Source organism: Vulpes lagopus, chromosome 7 (genome assembly GCF_018345385.1).
Source record: "Vulpes lagopus strain Blue_001 chromosome 7, ASM1834538v1, whole genome shotgun sequence".
NCBI lineage: Eukaryota > Metazoa > Chordata > Mammalia > Carnivora > Canidae > Vulpes > Vulpes lagopus.
Window position 1 is genome coordinate 20,926,662 of NC_054830.1, and position 19,747 is coordinate 20,946,408.

The window sequence follows — 19,747 nt, forward strand, 5'->3', positions numbered from 1 at the left end:
TCAAAATATGCTCATGAGCACAGATGGCAGTACAGCCCTAAACACGTAGGGGAACAGAGCCACAGGGATTTGCAAAGTGATATTAGAGGAAAACAGTTGGTTGATTTTACCAACACTTCTATCAAACGTGTGGTCATGTTTTAAGAGCTTAGAAGCATGTTAAAGACATACCCAGGCTACTGGTCGCTTCTGGCCACAGAAAGCTGTTTGAAATGGCTTGCACTGTTTAATGATACAAGGCATGCTTTCCTTACCTTAACCATCGGTAACTCTACAATTTTAACTTTAACCTGTATTTCTGCCCATGATGATATGTTAGGAATTCCCTGCCTGCCTGCCCAAGAGGCTTGGCGTGGGGCATGTCAAACTGTAGTGTGACTACATTCAGCCTGTGTTAATGCAGCCTGAGACCTGAACCAGGGTCTGATCACTGACTTTTGCCTCCATCTGAGGAGATTTGTTCCCTTAAACTGGCAGCTGTATTCCTGTCAGCATGGAATCAAGGCATGCAAGCATTGAAACCTGCTTGAAACTAACATCTGACATAAATTTTAACAGAACAACCAAACCTGGTTAATCCAAATCACTTTGCAAACTCCATTTTTATTTGGATTAAAAAGCTTTAAATGAACAAACATATGATACATACATGTTATAAGACTAGTTACCACTTAAACCTCCTTTGATACAGAAATTAGAATAAACCAAGTTTTAGGTCTGAAAATGTTCAAGCTCAGAAGTCAACAACACCAGTTTGAGATTTCACACAAAGAAGCATCCCCTTTCAGTTCTTCCTCATGGGAGGACAAGGGTGGGTTCAAAAACAAGCAGTTCAAGGCCTTTCAAATCAGTTGGCTGACATACTATTTTAAACCTAGAGGTTTTCCCCAAATAAACAAAATTGTTTGCCACATGAACTTCTATTTTGAAAACATTTAGGCCATTATACTTTCTAAGCCATATCACTAGTTCCTAAAATACATGGAAAAAAAAAAAAAGAGAGATGTATATAGTTCACTTGTACTTTCTTAAGTCAGGACTTTAAAAAAAAATTTTTTTTTTTGGCTTATCTTTTTTGGAAGATGGCTGACCTCAAATCTTATATCCTAAATATTAACTGATATTCCCCAAGTTAATATACAGAAAGACATGATTTTATAATAAATACATAGATTTTTTTTTTTTTTAAACTTAATTAGGGCCTGCCTACTGGCCCTCTGGCCCTGCTCTGCACTGCCTGAGGGAAGCCCCTGGCTGGATCTATGGTTTCTACAGCACCTCTAGACAATGGGAAGGAGCCCGGAGGAGGAGTGCCCTGGCTTCTAATGCTCCACCTAGCCCACAGTGAAGAGTTTTTAAAGGCTTCCCAAAGAAGTCTCATCCAGACCTTAAAAAGGGAAATAAAATGGGTGCATGAAATAAATAAATAACTTAACCAAAATTAGATTTCAGATTCTTTGGTGTAATTCAAGAATGTCTAGAAATAAAAACAATCTGATTGTATTATACAGTCCATGATGATTCAATGGCCCAAATAACTAGGAACTGAAGATTTCTTTATCTGATTCAGTTTAACAATAAGGTACTGACATACTACTGTAATACATTTTTTAAAATTCAAAATTATTTAAAATACTTGATGCAAACTGAGATCCAGTGGTTGACTATAGGCAATTAAGTTACAAGGGCCTCCTGTATTTAAAGTATTTAGATACAAGAGACTTTCTTCAATTCTACAAGCTTTTGTCCCCATGATTAAGAATGGCAATCAAATATCCAGGTATTGATTCATACCAGATTAAAGGAAAAAAGTATCCTGTGAGAGTCACTCAATTTACAAACAGCAAGGGAAGCTCCACCAAAATGGCAACCATCTTGTTAGAAAAAAACAGGTTTCAAAAACCTCGAGTGGAATCCAGGTGTGATGCCTTTCTACCTGTCTATGTATCATACACTGCCTCCAGATGCTTATGGGATCAAATAAGAGAGATAGGGTCAACCCCAAGTATCTGGGATCCATACTGGTCTTTTAAAGTGAGTATTTTCTTAAATTATAATTCCTTTCTCCTGAAATTCAAAAGCACAAGTTAAATTCAAAATTCATTTTAGAAAGCCTTAAATTTCTGGTTGAGAATTACAACGCTGAAACTTAGAAGAAAAAAAAATGCCACATCTGGTGAGGAAATAAAGATACAAAAACACATTTGCATATGGAGACAATCTACCCTTTTACAATATGCTTCTGACACAGCTTATATCTGGTTATGCACTCCCTTCCCTATGCCAGGTTAGGTGTTAGGTTTAAAAAATAAATCACTTCCATGCACACCTCAATGCTTTCTTCAAGGTGAACTTCAGTATTTCTCAATGTAAGAGATTTAAAATTTTAAATCATCTAACAAGTATAGGCATAAATTGTGAATTCAATATAAATAGATCAAAAGTACCCTTAAACTTACCTGCCAAGACTAAATATAATTCAGGGTTGTGCACATGTTCTGCAAAAATAGCTGACACCACAGATAACTAACAACAGCACAAGAAACAGTGCTCTCCCCTCCAGGTGTCCGCGAGATGCACCAGCTGCAGAAGGATGCACAGCACTGACTTCAGATTTCTGGAGCAAGTCTCTGAGTTACTAGAGCAAATGTGCCATGTCTGTCAAACATCTATAACCTAAAATAACCACCTTTCACGTCACCTGTAAGAAACAGCTTTTGCCGAAGTGGCTTCAGATTCTCAGGCACATGAAGCAGACACCAGTGCACTCCCTTCTGTAAGATGTAAACTAGGACCAACTTCACATTTCATCGTCAACTTAAACTAATCTGTAAACTCTCGTGCGTGTGTATATATTTTTTTTCATTTTGTTTGTTCTTTTATAAAAAACAAAACCAAAAACCAAAACCAAAAACCCCAAGCCAAGACAAAACCTTTGATGGTTTCAGTTCCATGGCAACAAGTAAAAAGATAAAACTCCAAGTCTACATATACAACCAATTATGAAACTGGTTTTAAACAAAGGAAACATATGCAAAAAAATCTCTGTGTATTTGATAAAGTCAACTTAATATAACAAAAACAAATTGAAATAGCTTATTAAAAGTGTCCTTATATAAAAATGGCCTTGTGATGTACAGTAAAATGCAATAAAAATTATCATCCTTTGTTCCTCCCCACCCACCCCCAGTAACTAAAATGGCTACTGTTCCACAAAACTCTTTATGCTTCTATAAAAGAAACGTAATTGATGTGATTAAAGATTTTCTAGATTGTATGCTTGGCGAATGTTGAGGGTGTCACGGAGCATCAAATCCCGAAGGCGCCAGAGAGCATCTGCCATGGTGGTATGGGCCCCTTTACTTTTCAGCCAGTGAGAGGGGAGGCGGCTCTCCTGTTCTTTTGACAAATGGACATCGCGTCTTCGAGCTGAAAATTCAAATGCACGCAAAGAAAGAGAAGTAGGAATTTTAAGGTAATAGTTTTCCCCTCAGTCCTAAGGTCTATTTATTAAAGCATGTAACACTTATTATTTATTAAATATTATGAATTTTAACTCTGCAGAGTATTTCCAAGCAAATGTCTTCTATCATTTTATTAGGCACCTTGTTTTTTTTTTTTTTTTTAAGATTTTATTTATTCATGAGAGACACAGAGAGAGAGAGAGAGAGAGAGAGAGAGGCAGAGACAAAGGCAGAGGGAGAAGCAGGCACCACGCAGGGAGCCCAATGTGGGACTTGATCCCGGGTCTCTAGGATCACACCCTGGGTGCTAAACCGCTGAGCTACCAGGGCTGCCCGGCATCTTGTTTTTTTTTTTTTTTTTTTTTTTTAATTTTTATTTATTTATGATAGTCACAGAGAGAGAGAGAGAGGCAGAGACACAGGCAGAGGGAGAAGCAGGCTCCATGCACGGGGAGCCCGACGTGGGATTTGATCCCGGGTCTCCAGGATCGCGCCCTGGGCCAAAGGCAGGCGCCAAACCGCTGCGCCACCCAGGGATCCCCGCATCTTGGTTTTTTTTAAAAAAAAAATGTACTTAGGTATGAGGCTACCTAGCTAAGAATGTCTTGTTTTATGCTTTGTATTTTCAAAATTTTCTAATTGATAATAATGACTTCACAAAAGAGCTGCACAGAACATAATTCTATGAATGGGAATACAAGAGCTGCACAAACACTTAAAAGATCAGATCACCAATACTGTGCTCTGTAGGTAGCCCTGATAATGAATAATTTTTCTTCAGGGATGCCTGGGTGGCACAGTCAGTTAGGTGTCTGACTCTTGGTTTCAACTCAGGTTGTGATCTCAGGATTGTGGGATCGAGCTCCATTTCTCACTCAGTGTGGAGCCTGCTTCAGACTTTCTCTCATTCTTCCTCTGCCCCTCCCCGTTGCACATTATATCTCTAAAATAAATAAATAAATCTTTAAATAAATGTAATAATTTCTTCAGTGTTAACAAAAATTCCTAAAAAGATAAATGTGAGGAGGGAAAACTACCTACTATTCTGAAAGAAATCAAACTATCAAATTTGGTTTAGAAATGAAGAATGAGAAGCACCTGGATGGCTCAGTTAGTTAAATAACCAACTCTTGATTTTATTTAGCTCAGGTTATGATCTCAGGGTTGTGAGATCAAGCCCCGCATCAAGCTCTGCACTCAGGCATTAACTAACTAACTTAAAAAAAAAAAAAAGAAGAAGAAGAAGAAATGAAGAATGAATAGGAACTTGTACCTTTCTAAAAACCAGCAAGTTATTTTATTTTTATTTTATGGGGAGCGAAGAGGAGAGGGAGAATCTTAAGTAGGTTCCGTGCTCAGTGTGAAGCCTGATGCAGGGTTCGATCTCAGGACTCTGAGATCATGACCTTAGCTGCAATCAAGAGTCAGACACTTAATTGACTGAGCCACCCAGTGCCCTAGGCAAGTTATTTTAGTATGTACTAAAAATACATTAAGTCCAGGGAGCTAAATAAGTAACTCAATAGGTTAAGTGAAATAAGTTTTCCAGTATTTTTTTCTTTTTTAAAAGTTAAACTATCAAGCACCTGGGTGGCTCAGTTGGTTAACGGTCTGTCTTCAACTCAGGTCATGATCCTGGGGTCATTGGATCGGGCCCCATGTCAGGCTCCCTGCTCAGTGGGGAGCCTGCTTCTTCCCCTCCTCTCCACTTGTCACTATCTCTGTCTCTCTCTCAAAAAAAAAAAAAAATCTAAAAGTTGAACTGGAGGCCTTTTTAAAAAAGATCTGAGAGAGAGATAGAGATAAAGAGAACGCACATGCACGTGCACAAGTGGGGTGGAGCGGCAGAGGGAGAGGGAGTCTGCTAAGCAGGGATCCCAACCTGGCTTGATTCCAGGACCCTAAGATCATGAGCTGGGCCTAAGGCAGACATTTAACTGAGCCACCCAGGTGTCCCTGAACTGAAGGAATTTTTGATTTACCCAAATGAATCTATACTAATGCCCAAATGCCTAAAAAAATGTGAAAAAATACAGAATATACTTAAAAAGATAGCAGTGATGTTTATCACAAAACCAAGCTTAGAAATTCAGCAAAAACCACACCATTTTCAGTGTGTGATGTCAATATACAAGAAAGCTCCAAATCCTTCTATTAAATACAGAATTTATTTTCCTTCTATAATAAAAGCGGCTATGCATCCCACAATGTAATATGCTAATATGCCAACAGCAGTGAGATTTCACAAAGGTTTGTTGAGAAGGACTCTCCTTACCTGCCAGGGTTTGGTCCCACTTGCTAATGCTGTTCGACTCAGCACTGAGTCCTTCAATGTATTTCAGGTAGGCTTCTGAATGGAGAAGCCGTTGTGTCTTCGGTGGGGGAGCTACAAACATGGGCGTTGTTGGCTGCTGAATGACAGGGGGGCCGGCTGGATGTGGGCCAGGATACGGAGGTGGTGCCTGCTGCCCTGGAGGCCCCAAAACTCCTACCTGAAAGAGTACAGAGCACATGGTGAGGGGAAAAAAATACTCTTGGCACATGCTCTGAGAAAGAGGATAACTTAAATTCTGTTGTATCCTAGAAAATCCAACTGACAGGCTCACCTGCTGTCCATATGGACTTCCACCTGGTGCTGGAGTCCCTACCATAGGGGCCACTCCTTGGTTCATCACACCTATAATTCAGAATGCAACGGTACAGTTAGAGGCTCTGGGTTGAGAGGACTACTGAAAAACTACTGCTAAGAAATGCCACTTATAATGCAAACCTATGGATCTCTGCCCTTGAGTTTTGTGGATAGAAACCCTACGCACCCAAAACAGGATGAAGCCAATGGGTAAATTCACATTCTGTTGTTTTTTAGGTATTTTAAGTATAATGGTAGCATAACCTGTCAGATAGGCATTAGTTATTCATGGCTCAGAAATGCTTTGAACCTGGTGTAAATTCTAGCATTCCCCTAGGTCAGCTGTAGTCAGAACACAACTATTATTTTCAAGGTATTTTTCTTCTGACAATACATTTTCCTGCAGCTGAAGCCCAGGTTTCATTCTGGCAATAACGGTACTGTGGTCGGCTCTGCAGCAGGCAGTGTGCGAGGACAGCAGGGACACAAAGGAAGAGGCTGTGCAAGGGCACAGTTCAATGAGTTCTTGGAGGCTATAGGCACATCCCTGCTGCCCTCTCACAGGTACCCAGCACCTCTGCTTCTAACTGGAGTCACTAATGCTGGCAGACAGGACACTTCCATCTGGTGAAAAGGGTCATGTGGAAGCAAATCAGCTTCACTGCTATCACTTCAAATGCAAAAATGACAAAGGGAAAGAGATTGCATGGACCTACTATATTTGTAATCTGTGTCTGCTAATAATTTTGTAAACTTCCCTTGCTGATTTTTCACAATTTCTATCCCACAAGTACTAGGTGATAATGGTGAGAAGTCCTAAATTTTGTGTCTGGGGCTATTTCAATCTCAGGACCGTCCACTCACTGAACAAATGCTGAAATAAGCAAGGGTCCTCGTTCATTAAAAACTAACAAACTTCAGCCAAAACCCTGGTGAGCTGCTGTTTAAACAAGTTCTGCTGGCTGCAAAGAAGGATCAAAAGGAGCTCATTTCAAATACTAGTTTCTCTGGATTCAAAATGTTGCTATTTTGGCCCAGGCAGAACCCCATTCACTATTCTAAGATGCAGAATTGCTCAAGGCTACTTCTGGGAATTATTAGATATTTGTTAGAGAGAAAGTAGAAGCTTTCTGTTTACAAAGCAGGGATTTTTATATTCTAAGTACCCAGAAGTTTACTTGGATCACCATAGCAGGATCCTCATGATTATTTGTGACTGGTTTAAGAGGTTGCAGTGGGTAAGCCGCTGTTCCAGCAACATATTATTAACCCCTGTGCACCCTCCCTCTCCAGGACACTCACCCATCTCAGATCCCACAACACAGGGGGCCTCCCTGAGCTGCCTTTCTCAAATCTGCAGGGCACAAACAACTCAGCAATTTTGTTTCCTGTCTACAAATGTCATCCAAGAGGGTAGCCAGTGACAATGTGGGCTGAGTCACCAGAGGAGATCCCCAAGTCCTCCTCTCCTCAAAGCCTGAGCAGGTGTGTATGTATGTATGTATGTATGTACGCACGTGCACACCTGCTTCCCCTCTTCCTGTTTACAAATACCATGCAAGGGGGCAGTCAGTGAGAATGCAGGCTGAGTCACCAGAGTTCTCTGAGTCTTCTCCTCAAAGCCTAAGCAAACATGTGCATGTATGCACACTAAGGGGTTTTTCCCTGTCTCAACTAAAATCAGCTGTGTGTCTCCTTCAAATGCAATTTAGAACCTGGAGAAGAGGAAAGGGACATAGCTGAGCCCAAAACCCACCAAAAGGTATCTGCTACTTAGTACTGGCCTTAAATGTGGCTCTCAGTGAGTACCACATGCACCTAGAAGTCAACTCCAACCTGGTCTGAATCAGTCAGATACTCTATGTCAAGGTGAGAGGGCATGGAATTAAGGCCAATTCTACTTGCCACACGGGCATACCCATTTTATGACTGACTTTTGTTGTAAGAGCAACTCACACACAGGCCACTGTTTCTATAATGAAGCACCCACTCCCAGAAACATTTCTTCCTCCAGGTACATCTGGATCAAACATTTTTACATGGAGTTATAGCCATTCTCTAAGCACTCACAGGAGTGTAGCTGGAAGCGCTATGCCAAGCCACCTGGTTCATTCACCCTGCACATTGCTGAGTATACCTCTGAAGCATGTCTGGAACTCCATATAACCCAATACTGGTATAATAAGCAAACCTAACATTTCTACATTTTGTCATCTGGGCCAGGCCATTAGCTGGTATTCTGGATAATGGACCAAATATTATTGTAAGTTATCTTCTGGTCACATTCCCTCCAACTAGATTATAGCTAAAGCCCAGATCTTTTGCATATGATGTCAATTAACATGGTACCCTGTGATTTTTTTTTTTTCACAATAGTATTTCAACTTACTAATTAAAAAGTAAATCTGTAGCTCTTCCTGAACTCCATTTACGTGTTTCCACAGGAAATAAATTCTGAATTTCTGTTGACAGATAAATCAGTGTTCTTAAGTCAGTAGGGTGGGCCTATGCTGCTCTTTAAAATGTTATGTCATGCTTCTAAGAGGACTCAAATACAGAAAATGTGTTCATTGCAAATTTATTCCCTTCCTCCTATTTGTTCCTAGAATGACTGACTGAAGGATTTCTTTGTCATCATCAGTGACTCCATAATCCCTTTAGAAGGGCTGTCTGAGAAGCAGGAGATGAAGCAGGGATTCTATCAGAAGACAATTAATTCTTCAATAAGAATTGAACCAGAGGAAGAAGTATACTCAGGACTAAAAATGCTTTTTATATGTGACTCAGAACTAGCAACTTGGTAAACTTCTTTCACTGATAGAGGGCATGACCCCTGGGCTGTATTTGGCTTCCTAGTCCATGTCAAATTGTCTGAGTGGTGTGAGAGTGTGCCTTCTGCCCTGTGGCCTGCTTAGGCTGGTGTTTGGTTATGTGTCTTGCGCTGTGGCTAGGCAGTTAAGTACCCGAGGGACAGGCCCTGTTCCTGACAGCCCTGGGATTCTCAGTGAGGAAAGGCCTGGCCACAGTGGGCAGCAGGTACCTCCTGGAACAACTGGCTGAGGGAAGAAAAAAGAGGATATGAAGATGAGATTAATGAGTGAATGAGGAGGAAGTTCTTACCCGGTGGTGGGATGCCCGGGAGGCCGGGCACACCTGGCGGAAGATGGTGGGGTGGAGGCCCCCCAGGGTGAAGTGGCTGCATGCTGCCCATGCTAACAAGGCCATCAACTGGGCCCTGCAAAGGTGGAAGGCCTGGCGGATAGCCACCCATCATGCCTTGAAGGACACAACAAATTTCAGACATGCATCATTAACATGCAACATGAGCTAAGTAATAGACAAATCCCCCCACATGCACTACCAATGAATAAAGCGCCCTTAGTACTGCATGATATAACTGGCAATTAGTGCAATTATTTTGTTGCAATAATGAACAAAATAAAGTTACAAAATATGAAATCCAACATCTGTGGATGAATTAGTACTTAGTATATTATTTGTAGTTATTTTCCCTGGGATAAATATGCTGCATGTTTTTAGTTAAATAATACTAAAGAGGAGTTCCAGTAACAGCCTTCCCAAGGTCATGATTATTGCAAGCTGTTCAAACAGAGTGACCAGTTCTGCGACTGCAGTTCTAATTGAACAGGAGAAACCCCATCACTCCACTCTGCCCACACTCATATGCCTATCATGGGTACACATGAGGGGAAACTGGAATGGAGGGAAATGAGGCGCACAGCCCTGATCACAAAGCATGGTTCTCCAGCTGGGGGCAGGCCAGGGGGCAGGGTGGCAAGAGTTTCTCAAGGCTTCCTCCTCCCTTCTCGCCCCACCACTACTGGAAAAAATGGATCATGACTGGGTTTGAGCAGGGGAATAGAGAAGAGCCATCATAATGGATGATGTTTCATCTTTAGATTTCAAAACATGTAAAATAAAGATAAAACGTACACCCTCCCAAACCAAACCAAGCCCAGGTCACTTGATACTTGGGCACACAGACCTCAGAAGGAATGGCTGGAGAATCAGGCTCTGCTGGCATGAGAAAATGCAATTGTCATTTCTGTCTCCAAGTTCACAAATGCCCTCACATAAACCTTCGGTTAACAGGGAACATTTTAAATGAAGTACAGAATTTCTGTGAACAGAGGCTTTTATTCCTTTATTTTCACAGTGCATCTTCACAACACAAAATATATTCTGCTGGCTAGGGAAGAGTTTCAAGAAACAAGTATTTTTGGCAAAAGGAGTGAAAGGAAGAAAATAATTTCAAAATGTCAAAAACTCACCTATCAAAAGATCTTTAAAGCCACACGACATTTTTTTTAAGCAAGAAAAACAACTTCTGGGATTTGAAATGATCGCAATAAACAGAACATAAGGCTCCCCCCAAAATGCAATCACCTTTGGTCACAGCTTCTTGCACAAAGGGAGGCTTGAGGGACTCGTGCCAAAACTCATTTGTATAAAATACTCTTTGTAGAGGGACCTTGGGAAACAGTGGAAAACTCCAGATTCTAAGGATTTTACTCTTTGACTTTCCCTCAAGGATTATTTGAAAGGTATTTGTTTTTAAAAGATTATTTAGTCTTTTGAAGCTATAAAATTACGGAAAATTCTGAGATTGATTCAGCCTGCTTCATTAGTCATACCTAAGCTGACTGAAAAACTTACAATTATGCAAACCAATAAAACAAATTTTAAACAACAATACCTCTATACATGAAACAGGATGATGAGTTTCATTTTTAAAAAATGAGAGTTCAGAGAGTAAAAACTACATCTGAGCAGACACCATCATCTTAAACATAGGAGATCCGAAGCTATCAAACTGCCTTTTAACCACACCACCAGATACAGCTTTTAGGGATAAGTAGGTGGGAGCTGAAGAATGTTAGGAGGCTTTGCTTTCAATTACAAAAGCCCATCTGAACGCAGCCGTCACAGGCTGTGGTTGAAGAAATTATTAAGAACTGAAAGACATGACACTTGTCTTCATTAAACTGTACTTTGGCACTTATTATCCCAGTCACATGTGTTCAAATGAGCTTTAATGCTTGTAAGCAAAGCTGGTCTCAGACAGCAACAAGGCTAAGACTTAGGCCCTAAGTAATCGGTAAACCCGTGAAAATTTACCCTCTCAGCTGCAAAGTTCCCGCTGTGGACCAAAGACTGGTATCTATAGAGAATACTTGCTTGCCCTTCACTCCCGTGGCCCGGAATCTGGGCAGCACATGCTTAATAATGGAGCAGGGTCTTTCTAGAAGGGATCCCACCCCCCTCACCCATCAGAGTGCTATGATGTTATTCCCCAACAGGAAGCTAAAATGCTGCAGCTGCTGTGTTTTAATGCCTTCAGCTGTTTGAATTCATTTTGTTAATGTGTCCCCAGGCTTTTTTAGTCAAGGGCACAGTGCTACAATATCACATATCAGAACAAAACAGGATGTCAACGAGGGAATTCTAACTTTCAAAGTCCCCACGTTCAAGGCCTGATTTCTAAAACCCTCTGGAACCCCGTTAACCAAAATGGGCCATGGAATAGAGCAGGCGATTATGAGATTTGTTAGATCAACGTCAGTTACACTGAAAGTACTGAAAAGCCATGATTCAGATGTGCTCTGGCGAGTGCAACTGCTGAGTTCAGCGACAGTGCATTTGAGAACTTGCCATCACAAAAGGTAGGAGCGACAATGGAAAAGTTATCCTATGCTACTCTTCCTTAAAAAGCAAATACAAAAAAAAGCAAAAACAAAAACAGCATCCCAATGAGCCTGCCTTGAACAACACTGTCTTGGACTCCCTGCAAAAAGTGGTCAGACCACTTGCTTAAGAAAACACTCAGGTGGTTTGTATGGACCTCACCAAACTTGGGGAGATCATGAAGGAGGGACCTGAGAAGTGGTCTGCAGGATTCTCACTGGAGACAGGTCAGACAAGGATATTCAATTCAAGAATAGCCAAATTTGCTATGGCCACCAGAACCAGAGACAACACACACAAGCAAACCACATTCATCATTTTCTTTTCTTTCTTTCTTTCTTTTTTTTTTTTTAATATGTGACTGGGATACTAACAGAAAATGCAGTTTAATGTAATTAAATAGAAAAGCATTACAGAGTGGGCACAATGAATTGAATAAGGACTTTGTATTCCACTTAGCAGTCATGCACATTAGTGACCAAGAAAGGATTTACAATTCATTGTCAAAAATCCTTTTAAATGGTCAGTCTCTTAAGGATGGCTGCAGCAGAACAAGGCAAACTGAATACTGGAATGAGACGGGAGAATCGGCATCACCTGAACGCTAGTTTTGTGTTTTCTCTTGGGAGTCCCTCCAGAACAGAATTCAGGGTCTGTTTATATTTTCTGCTATAGCGCTCTACAGCAAGAGCAGTCTGGGGTGGAGAATATCGCCAGACCATGCCCACAGCCAGGCTAGAGCTGCTCCCTACCAATTCCCAGGGTTGGGCCCAGGGCCCATTTCTGGGGCAGAGGGGAGGCATTGCCCATATGGGAGAGGCGATATAAGGACGACATGGACGACTTTAAACTTTGACTCTGCCATGAGAAAAGCCTAGAGACTGTGGCCTACTCCTCATTGGAGAAAAAAAAAAATGAAGGAATTTCTTAAAAGTGGAAAAAAATGGTCTTAGCTCCTGTTTTTACCTGCAACAGGTGTCAACTGCTGATTGAGCATCCCCATTGGTGTTGGTGGTGGCACCACCCCCATGAGAGCCCCCACAGGGGTGCCTGCTCGGGGAGAAGCACTCGGCTGCTGTTGCTGTGCTGCTCGCTCTCTCTCCTGCTGCTCAGCAACTTTAGCTGCCCGCTCTGTAAAGGCATTTCAGATTTTCAATTCTGTTTTTAACCCAGGAATTCAAAATACCATCCATTGCATTCAACAGGACTAGTAAAAACACAGGCAACAGTTCTGTCTCAACGGAAGGAACAGTAGATGACTAGTCTCAACACAGGAGGAGTCGGGCCGATTTCACTTGGTAACCTAGAGTCCAGCTTTCCTATCCCATCTTGAGAACTGGTCTGCAAAGATTTCAAGAATGTTAAGACTGCAACACACATTCAGAAAGCACAGGTTTTATTTAAACACGTCACCAGCGTAACCAACGTGGTTAATCTCACAAGGCACCCTGAAGATGAGAAGCGCTACCATTATTCTAGTATTAATAGCATTACAAATTATTTATAATTTCAACATGAAGCAATTCCATGGCCCATTATAATTTTTGGCACAATCGTTACTTACACTACTTTCCTGATTCCTTGCACCCAATTTTACTATGATTTGAGGACTCTTGTCATTAGTGTCATGGGGTTTAGCAGCTGAAGAAAATTAACTCTGTAAGGGAAAAGTAGCTTACTGTCTCCTCCACAAGGTTTTAGGGAGAATAAACACGACTTTCTACATTCTAATGAAGCCAAGAGGTCATGTTTAATAAACCCCAAGGGGAAAAAATATATGATACTCCAGGCTACAGTCATCCAAAGCAGGGAATATGTATACACATATGAAGCAATGGACAAGGTACTGACAGAACCAGGTTTCCTGACGCTGAGCAGTTCCATACGAACCATAAATCATCCTAAATCAGCAAAAGTTCCAAGAATTCACTCTTATTTCATCCAAAATGCAAAAGGAGCATTTGCTTGTGCCAGTTCTGGGCTGTGGAACACACCCTGCTACACCTCTCACTCCTTTGAGCTGCTCTGTCCTGCACCTCCATAGCCAGTAGTCCCCAGAGATCACATTCTCAGGCTTTTGGGGAGCTAGCAGGCTGGACTCTTCCTAGAAAACTCTAGAAATGTGTATCCCCCAAACTCCCACAATACAGGGCTTATTTTACTTCACCATTCATAAATAGGAAAGCCTCCTCACTCCTCACATGGGCAAACTGAGGCTAGGAGACAGGTAGTGACTTGTCCAAGGATACAGAGAGAACCAGAAACGTGGCCCTGACTCATGACAGCACATTCCACTGCCACACATTAACCCTCCGACATGGAATTCAAAAGACTACTGCTGGCTGATCTAAGGAGTGGAAAATAGTTCGAATCACATGGCTTTAAAGAGAATCAAGAAGCAACAGCTCCAGTCCTCCGTTAGTGTATAAGGATGTGCAAGTCAAGCAAGTCAAAGCTTCTAGGCTGCGACAGAGTTGCCTGCATAGGCTAGTCATCACTAACACTGTCCCAATTTACAGATCCTCTGTACAATGAGTGTGAGGGACAAAGGCCATTGAACAACCCATTTCCTTGTGCTAGCAGTAAAAAAAAAAAAAAAAAAAAAAATGACCTAGACCCCCACGTTAAATTCTAGCATTTTCATTACACAAATGACAGTAAAATGGGAGAGCAAAAAAAATGAAGTTGAAAAAAGAAAAATTCAGGCCTGGGCATCAAATATTGGACTGGCTACCTGTTAGCTCCTTCTGGGAAGAGCCCAACAGGCTGTACTGGAAAAGAGAATTGTTAAATGAAGCCAGCCAAACTCCAAACTTTGGGTTTTGAATTCAAACCCAAATTGGGTTTGTCAAAACAACAAAAGTTCAGATTTTATGTATCAGGCAGACACTGCTGAGTCATACACAACTCATTCTCACTCAGTTTTCCCTAAATTTCAGACTCCCTTTTGAATTTGGGAGATTTTCCTAAAAGTCCTCATTTCTCTTCTCTTCAGCCCTGTTCCAGTGTTTTTACTTTTACACTACATCCAGACACATTTGTCTCTCTTGTTCATGCTTTAAATAACCAGCCACACAGTATGGGCTTCATTTACCCTAGACTGGGCTTTACACCCATGTGAGCTTCATTTCCAATCCTCTTCCAATGGAGTGATATATTTGGTCTTAACTCCTCTTCCAATGGAGTGATATATTTGGTCTTAACCTTAACTACTAAGGTCAGAAATATCAAAGTTCTCCAAAGTTCAAGGTTTTTCCCTTCCCCCAAGTTTGAGGTTCTTATGGAACTGATTAGGGTTTCTTAAAGACTATTCTGCAAATTATTTGTTCCTTACAATATTAAAAGGTATTATATGAAGGTCAAGGTTCAGAAAATGCCAGGTGAAAAAAAACAGGTGTTTCCTGTAGGTCTTAAAGACTTTAATATGGGAATATGCACTGTAAGTTTTCAAGAGCGAAAGAGTTTGGAGTAGTTTTCTTTTCTTTCTTTCTTTCTTTCTTTTTTTTTTTTTTGGAGTAGTTTTCAAACTGGTTTTGCCACAAAGGTTTTTCTGGCTGAACATCTTGTAGGATTAGGATTCTGCAGAAAATCTTTGGGGAAACCTGTCAGATAATTTTATAATTATCAATCCATTGCTATAAATGAAAGGAGCAAAATCTTTTTTTTTTTTAATTTCTTTGGAAACACTACAAACTTTAACGAAGGAGGCAGCCTTAACAATTTATTTCTTTATGTTTACTAGAAAATAATGGGTTTAGACCCGGCCAAGAAGAGTAATGGTTGACCATAGTGGTGAACCACTGAGAGAGAGCTCTAAACTGGCAAAATGAACCATTAAACATAATTCCAAATGGAAAAATATAGCTCCAAAGGCAAGAGTCCTACCTAGGCTAATGTTCATTACTCATTTAATGTTCATTACTCATTTCTTTATTAAAGGCATGCCTGACATTAAAAAAAACAACTAAATAACCCCTTGCCCAAATCTCTTTCAAGTACTTGTCCCTAAAGGCTGAGAACCACCAAATCCTTAAATGATAGCTCATGGACCAAAATGAATTAATTATAGAAAAAAAGGAAAATGAAGGTGGTTGAACTTTATCAGAGACCTTAAGTGCCTTGAAAGTAGCTATGAATGCAAACATAGCATAGGCCAGGACTGGCCTAGGAAACCAAGCGCTTTCAGCCAAGCCTCAGCCTGGAGCTCAAACATGTGGCTTATCAAGAGCCCTAACAGATCCTGCATTTGAAAGCTTCCTTTCAGATGAATTTTAACCATAATTCTAATTTAACATCCTTGTACAATCATTCCCCACCTCAACACATGTGTGCTTGCTTACAGAACTCAATGAAGGAAGAAAACCATGCAATTTTTAACAGCAAAATAGTTGAGGAATTTTTTGGGAAAAAACAAAAACCCACCAGGATCAAAGGCCAAGTCAGGGGCAGTGCTTGCTCAGTCACGACAAGGCTGGCATTTAAATTGCTGGATGGGAGCCATTCGAGACAGTCCCCAACACAAAGTTTATGTGCAAGTGGTCAGAACAGGAAAGTAAAACCTGTTTACGCACGTGCATACCTGAAAAGACCCCCTTGCTTAGAAAGCTGAGATAGCTGCACCTAGTCTCTATTTACCTTCATATTCTGCTTTCTTGGCTGTCTCAAGGTTTCTCCATTCTGTCCCCACCAGTCGGCTGAGCTCCCCGAAAGAGTAGTCTGGATGCTGGGCCTTAATCACAGCTCTCATCTCACTGCTGAACAGGATGTAGCCACTCATGTTGATTTTCCGTTTGGAGCCTTCCTTCTTTGCACTGCCTTTGGCAGACTTCGGGGTAGACTGTAAGACAGAGAGCTCTTATAGTGCATCAGAACATCGTATCTGGTTAACTGCTCAAGGTTTCTGGAAGCCAGGAACACGTGATTCAATAGTTACTGTTTTGCAGACACATTTAATTTATAGCTGGCCATTTCCTTGGTCAGAACAGCTCATCCTTGCCGCTTACCATATAATAAATAAATGAAAGTTTCACTGGATTCCATGACTATAATCCATAATGGTGACCTCACAATTCTGTCTTCAGAAAATTCTGAATGAGAAAAAAAATGCCAACAGGGATCACCTACACCCAGATGAAGGTCTAAAGGAGCGACTGGAAAGATATGGGCAGTAAAAGCTAGAATAACAGGGTGTTGTCACTCTTCACTGCTTTTCCTTTAATATAGGGCAGGGAGAGCTTTCTAACTAAACATGCCATTAAAAATAGCTATCTGTGCACATTTAAAAAAACATGAAATTTAAAATTCTCAGTGGCATCAAGAAAGAAAGAAAGAAAGAAACAAACAAACAAACAAAGAAAAAAATCTGTTCCTTCCTGCAGAATTCCAGGCTGAAGCTCACATGTGTGAGCTGGATGTCTCCTTCTCTTGGCTTGAGTGTGCTATGAACCAAAATTGAGAATAAAACAAGTAACAGGAACTTGTCACTGTCACCTGTGGGGGTGTGTAGGGCATGAGATCCAGCTCACTGGCAAGGGGGGTCTGAAGTTGAGGTAGAGAAGGAGGCTCAATGACCTCACTATCCTCTTCTCCCATCTCTTCAATATCATCATCTCCACCTTCTAACTCAGCAAATTTTGCTTCTAGCAACTGGATCTTCTTCTCCAACAAAGGTGAGGGCTCTTTCTGAGGAACAATTGGTTTTCTATGAAAAAAAAAATAAATAAAATCACCAAACACCACTCCAGGATTGATTAGAAAAGCAATGCTCTGCGCCCCCCCCCCATATATATTTTTAAAGATTTTATTTATTCATTCATAGAAACAGAGAGAGAGAGAGAGAGAGAGAGAGGCAGAGACACAGGCAGAGAGAGAAGCAGGCTTATTTATTTATTTACTTATTTATTTAAAAGATTTTATTTATTCATTCATAGAGACAGAGAGAGAGAGAGGGAGGCAGAGACACAGGCAGAGGGAGAAGCAGGCTCCACACAGGGAGCCCGATGTGAGACTTGATCCTGAGTCTCCAGGATCAAGCCCTGGGCTGCAGGCGGTGCTAAACCGCTGGGCCATCAGGGCTGCCCTCTGCCTCAATATTTAGAAAAGACTTCCTGGGGCACCTGGGTGGCTCATTGGTTAAGTGTCTTGATTCTTGGATTTGGCTCAGATCATGATTTCATGGGATCGAGCCCTGCATTGGGCTCTGTGCTTAGCGAAGAGTCTGCTTGTTGCTTTCTCTCTGCTCTTACTTCCCCCCCATTCTCTCTTTCTCTCTCGAATAGGTAAATAAAATCTTAAAAAAAGGAAAAGACTGGGGCACCTGGGTGGCTCAGCAGTTAAGCGTCTGCCTTTGGCTCAGGGTGTGATCCTGGAGTCCCGGGATCAAGTCCCATGTCAGGCTCCCTGCATGGGGCCTGCTTCTCCCTCTGCCTATGTCTCTGCCTCTCTTGCTCTGTGTATCTCATGAATAAATAAAAATCTTAAAGAAAAAAAAAAAAAGGAAAGACTTCCTGCAATCTGCAACGTACACTCCTTAAGTCAGCAAAGGAAAGACCTTCAATGTCTATTTATAAAGTCACACATACTATGGATGCTAGTTTTTAAAGGATTGTGCTGAATATCCACAAACGTACTAGATCCAAAGTTTGGATCTAGTTGCCTATATAGTATAGCGAAAAGAATTTTCATACTATGGAACTAGGCAACATTTTAATAGGCTAAAAATGAGAACCAAGGATTTCTGCTTCCATTTTATAATTACCGGAGTCTACAACAAGGGCAGTTACCACATATCAGCAGATTATGAGGATTTTCCTTTAATTTCTAGCTGAATTATTATTATTTTCTATTTGAAACATATACTGCTCTGGTTTTAGACTTAACAAGAAAAACAAAAAACCACTATAAGTTTTCCTATTAAAAGCTGATGTGCTCTTTCCTCTTTAGTTTTTAAAACTTTACCTGAAGTAATAAATCTCATCATCTACCACTTTGGCAGAGAGTGAAAACCTCTTCAGTCCCTTGAATTTCTTCATCTGTTTGTCACTCTCGTTGTAGCGGCTCTCACAAAGTAGAATGTCATTTTCTGGTATTTCAGTTGGTCTGCAGGAGAGGAAGTCCTTGAATGACAACACAGCACACTTTCCTGGAAGGCAAATTGGAGGGAAATTAAAGGAGTAAACTCTGGCTATAGCTAACAATTATTTTAATATTTTATTTTATTTATTATTTATTCATTCATGAGAGACACAGAGAGAGAGGCAGAAACATAGGCAGAGAGAGAAGGAGGCTCCCTGCAGGAGCTTGATTCAGGACTTGATCCCAGGACCCCAGGATTATGACTTGAGCCAAAGGCAGATGCTCAACCACTGAGCCACCCAGGTGTCCCTAAATTTTTATTATTTTTGAATGAATACATTCATATGACTCAAAAGTCAGAAGATTTAAAAGGTATACACAGACCTAAGGATAGAAGTGTAAATCAACAGAACAGAATTATGTCTAAGTATGAATCCGCACAATTGGGTTTTTATAAGCAATTGATTTTTGACAAAGTTGCCAAGAAATATGTGTAAATCATATCTCTGGTAAAAGTCTGTTATCCAGAACATACAAAGAACTCCTACAGCTCAACAATAACCAGACAAACAACCCAATTAAAAAACAGGCAAAGGATCTGAATAGACATTTCCTGAAAGACATACAGACAATAAGCACACTGAAAAAGTGCTCAACATCATTGTTAGGGAAGTGCAAACTGAAACCACAATGAGATACCATTTCACACCCATTAAGATGGCTATTACATGTTTTGTATTTTATAATAAAAAATGGTAGCGGAAAAAAAAAATAAAAAAAAAAAAATGGTAGCGGGCAGCCCGGGTAGCCCAGCGGCTTAGCGCCGCCTTCAGCCCAGGGCGTGGTCCTGGAGACCGAGGATCGAGTCCCATGT

At 40.9% G+C, this 19,747-nt stretch overlaps 1 protein-coding gene and 1 long non-coding RNA gene across 36 annotated transcripts in view; one reads left to right on the top strand and one right to left on the bottom strand.

The window, feature by feature from the left end:
- Nucleotides 1-583: 583 nt before the first annotated feature.
- The window catches only part of PBRM1 (polybromo 1), a 119,866-nt gene continuing 100,702 nt past the window's right edge, over nucleotides 584-19,747 (bottom strand). For 21 of the 34 annotated variants that reach the window (XM_041763818.1, XM_041763803.1, XM_041763819.1 and 18 more), the window contains 8 exons: nucleotides 18,757-18,940; nucleotides 17,290-17,500; nucleotides 16,435-16,636; nucleotides 12,766-12,930; nucleotides 9,214-9,369; nucleotides 6,071-6,141; nucleotides 5,740-5,956; nucleotides 584-3,429 (listed from right to left, as the gene is read on the bottom strand). In XM_041763818.1, the coding sequence (XP_041619752.1) occupies nucleotides 3,257-3,429; nucleotides 5,740-5,956; nucleotides 6,071-6,141; nucleotides 9,214-9,369; nucleotides 12,766-12,930; nucleotides 16,435-16,636; nucleotides 17,290-17,500; nucleotides 18,757-18,940 (1,379 nt within the window). In that variant the 3' untranslated portion in view covers nucleotides 584-3,256. The remainder of the gene's footprint in view (nucleotides 3,430-5,739; nucleotides 5,957-6,070; nucleotides 6,142-9,213; nucleotides 9,370-12,765; nucleotides 12,931-16,434; nucleotides 16,637-17,289; nucleotides 17,501-18,756; nucleotides 18,941-19,747) is intronic. The other 13 variants (XM_041763835.1, XM_041763834.1, XM_041763830.1 and 10 more) reach the window with 3 other exon arrangements.
- On the top strand, nucleotides 3,340-9,206 carry LOC121495823. 2 transcript variants are annotated; one of them, XR_005989055.1, is made up of 4 exons: nucleotides 3,340-3,475; nucleotides 6,049-6,303; nucleotides 7,387-8,356; nucleotides 8,700-9,206. It is a non-coding gene; the product is annotated as an uncharacterized LOC121495823 (long non-coding RNA). The 2 variants fall into 2 exon arrangements; XR_005989056.1 differs by lacking the exon at nucleotides 3,340-3,475 and having other exon boundaries at nucleotides 6,007-6,303; nucleotides 7,387-7,578.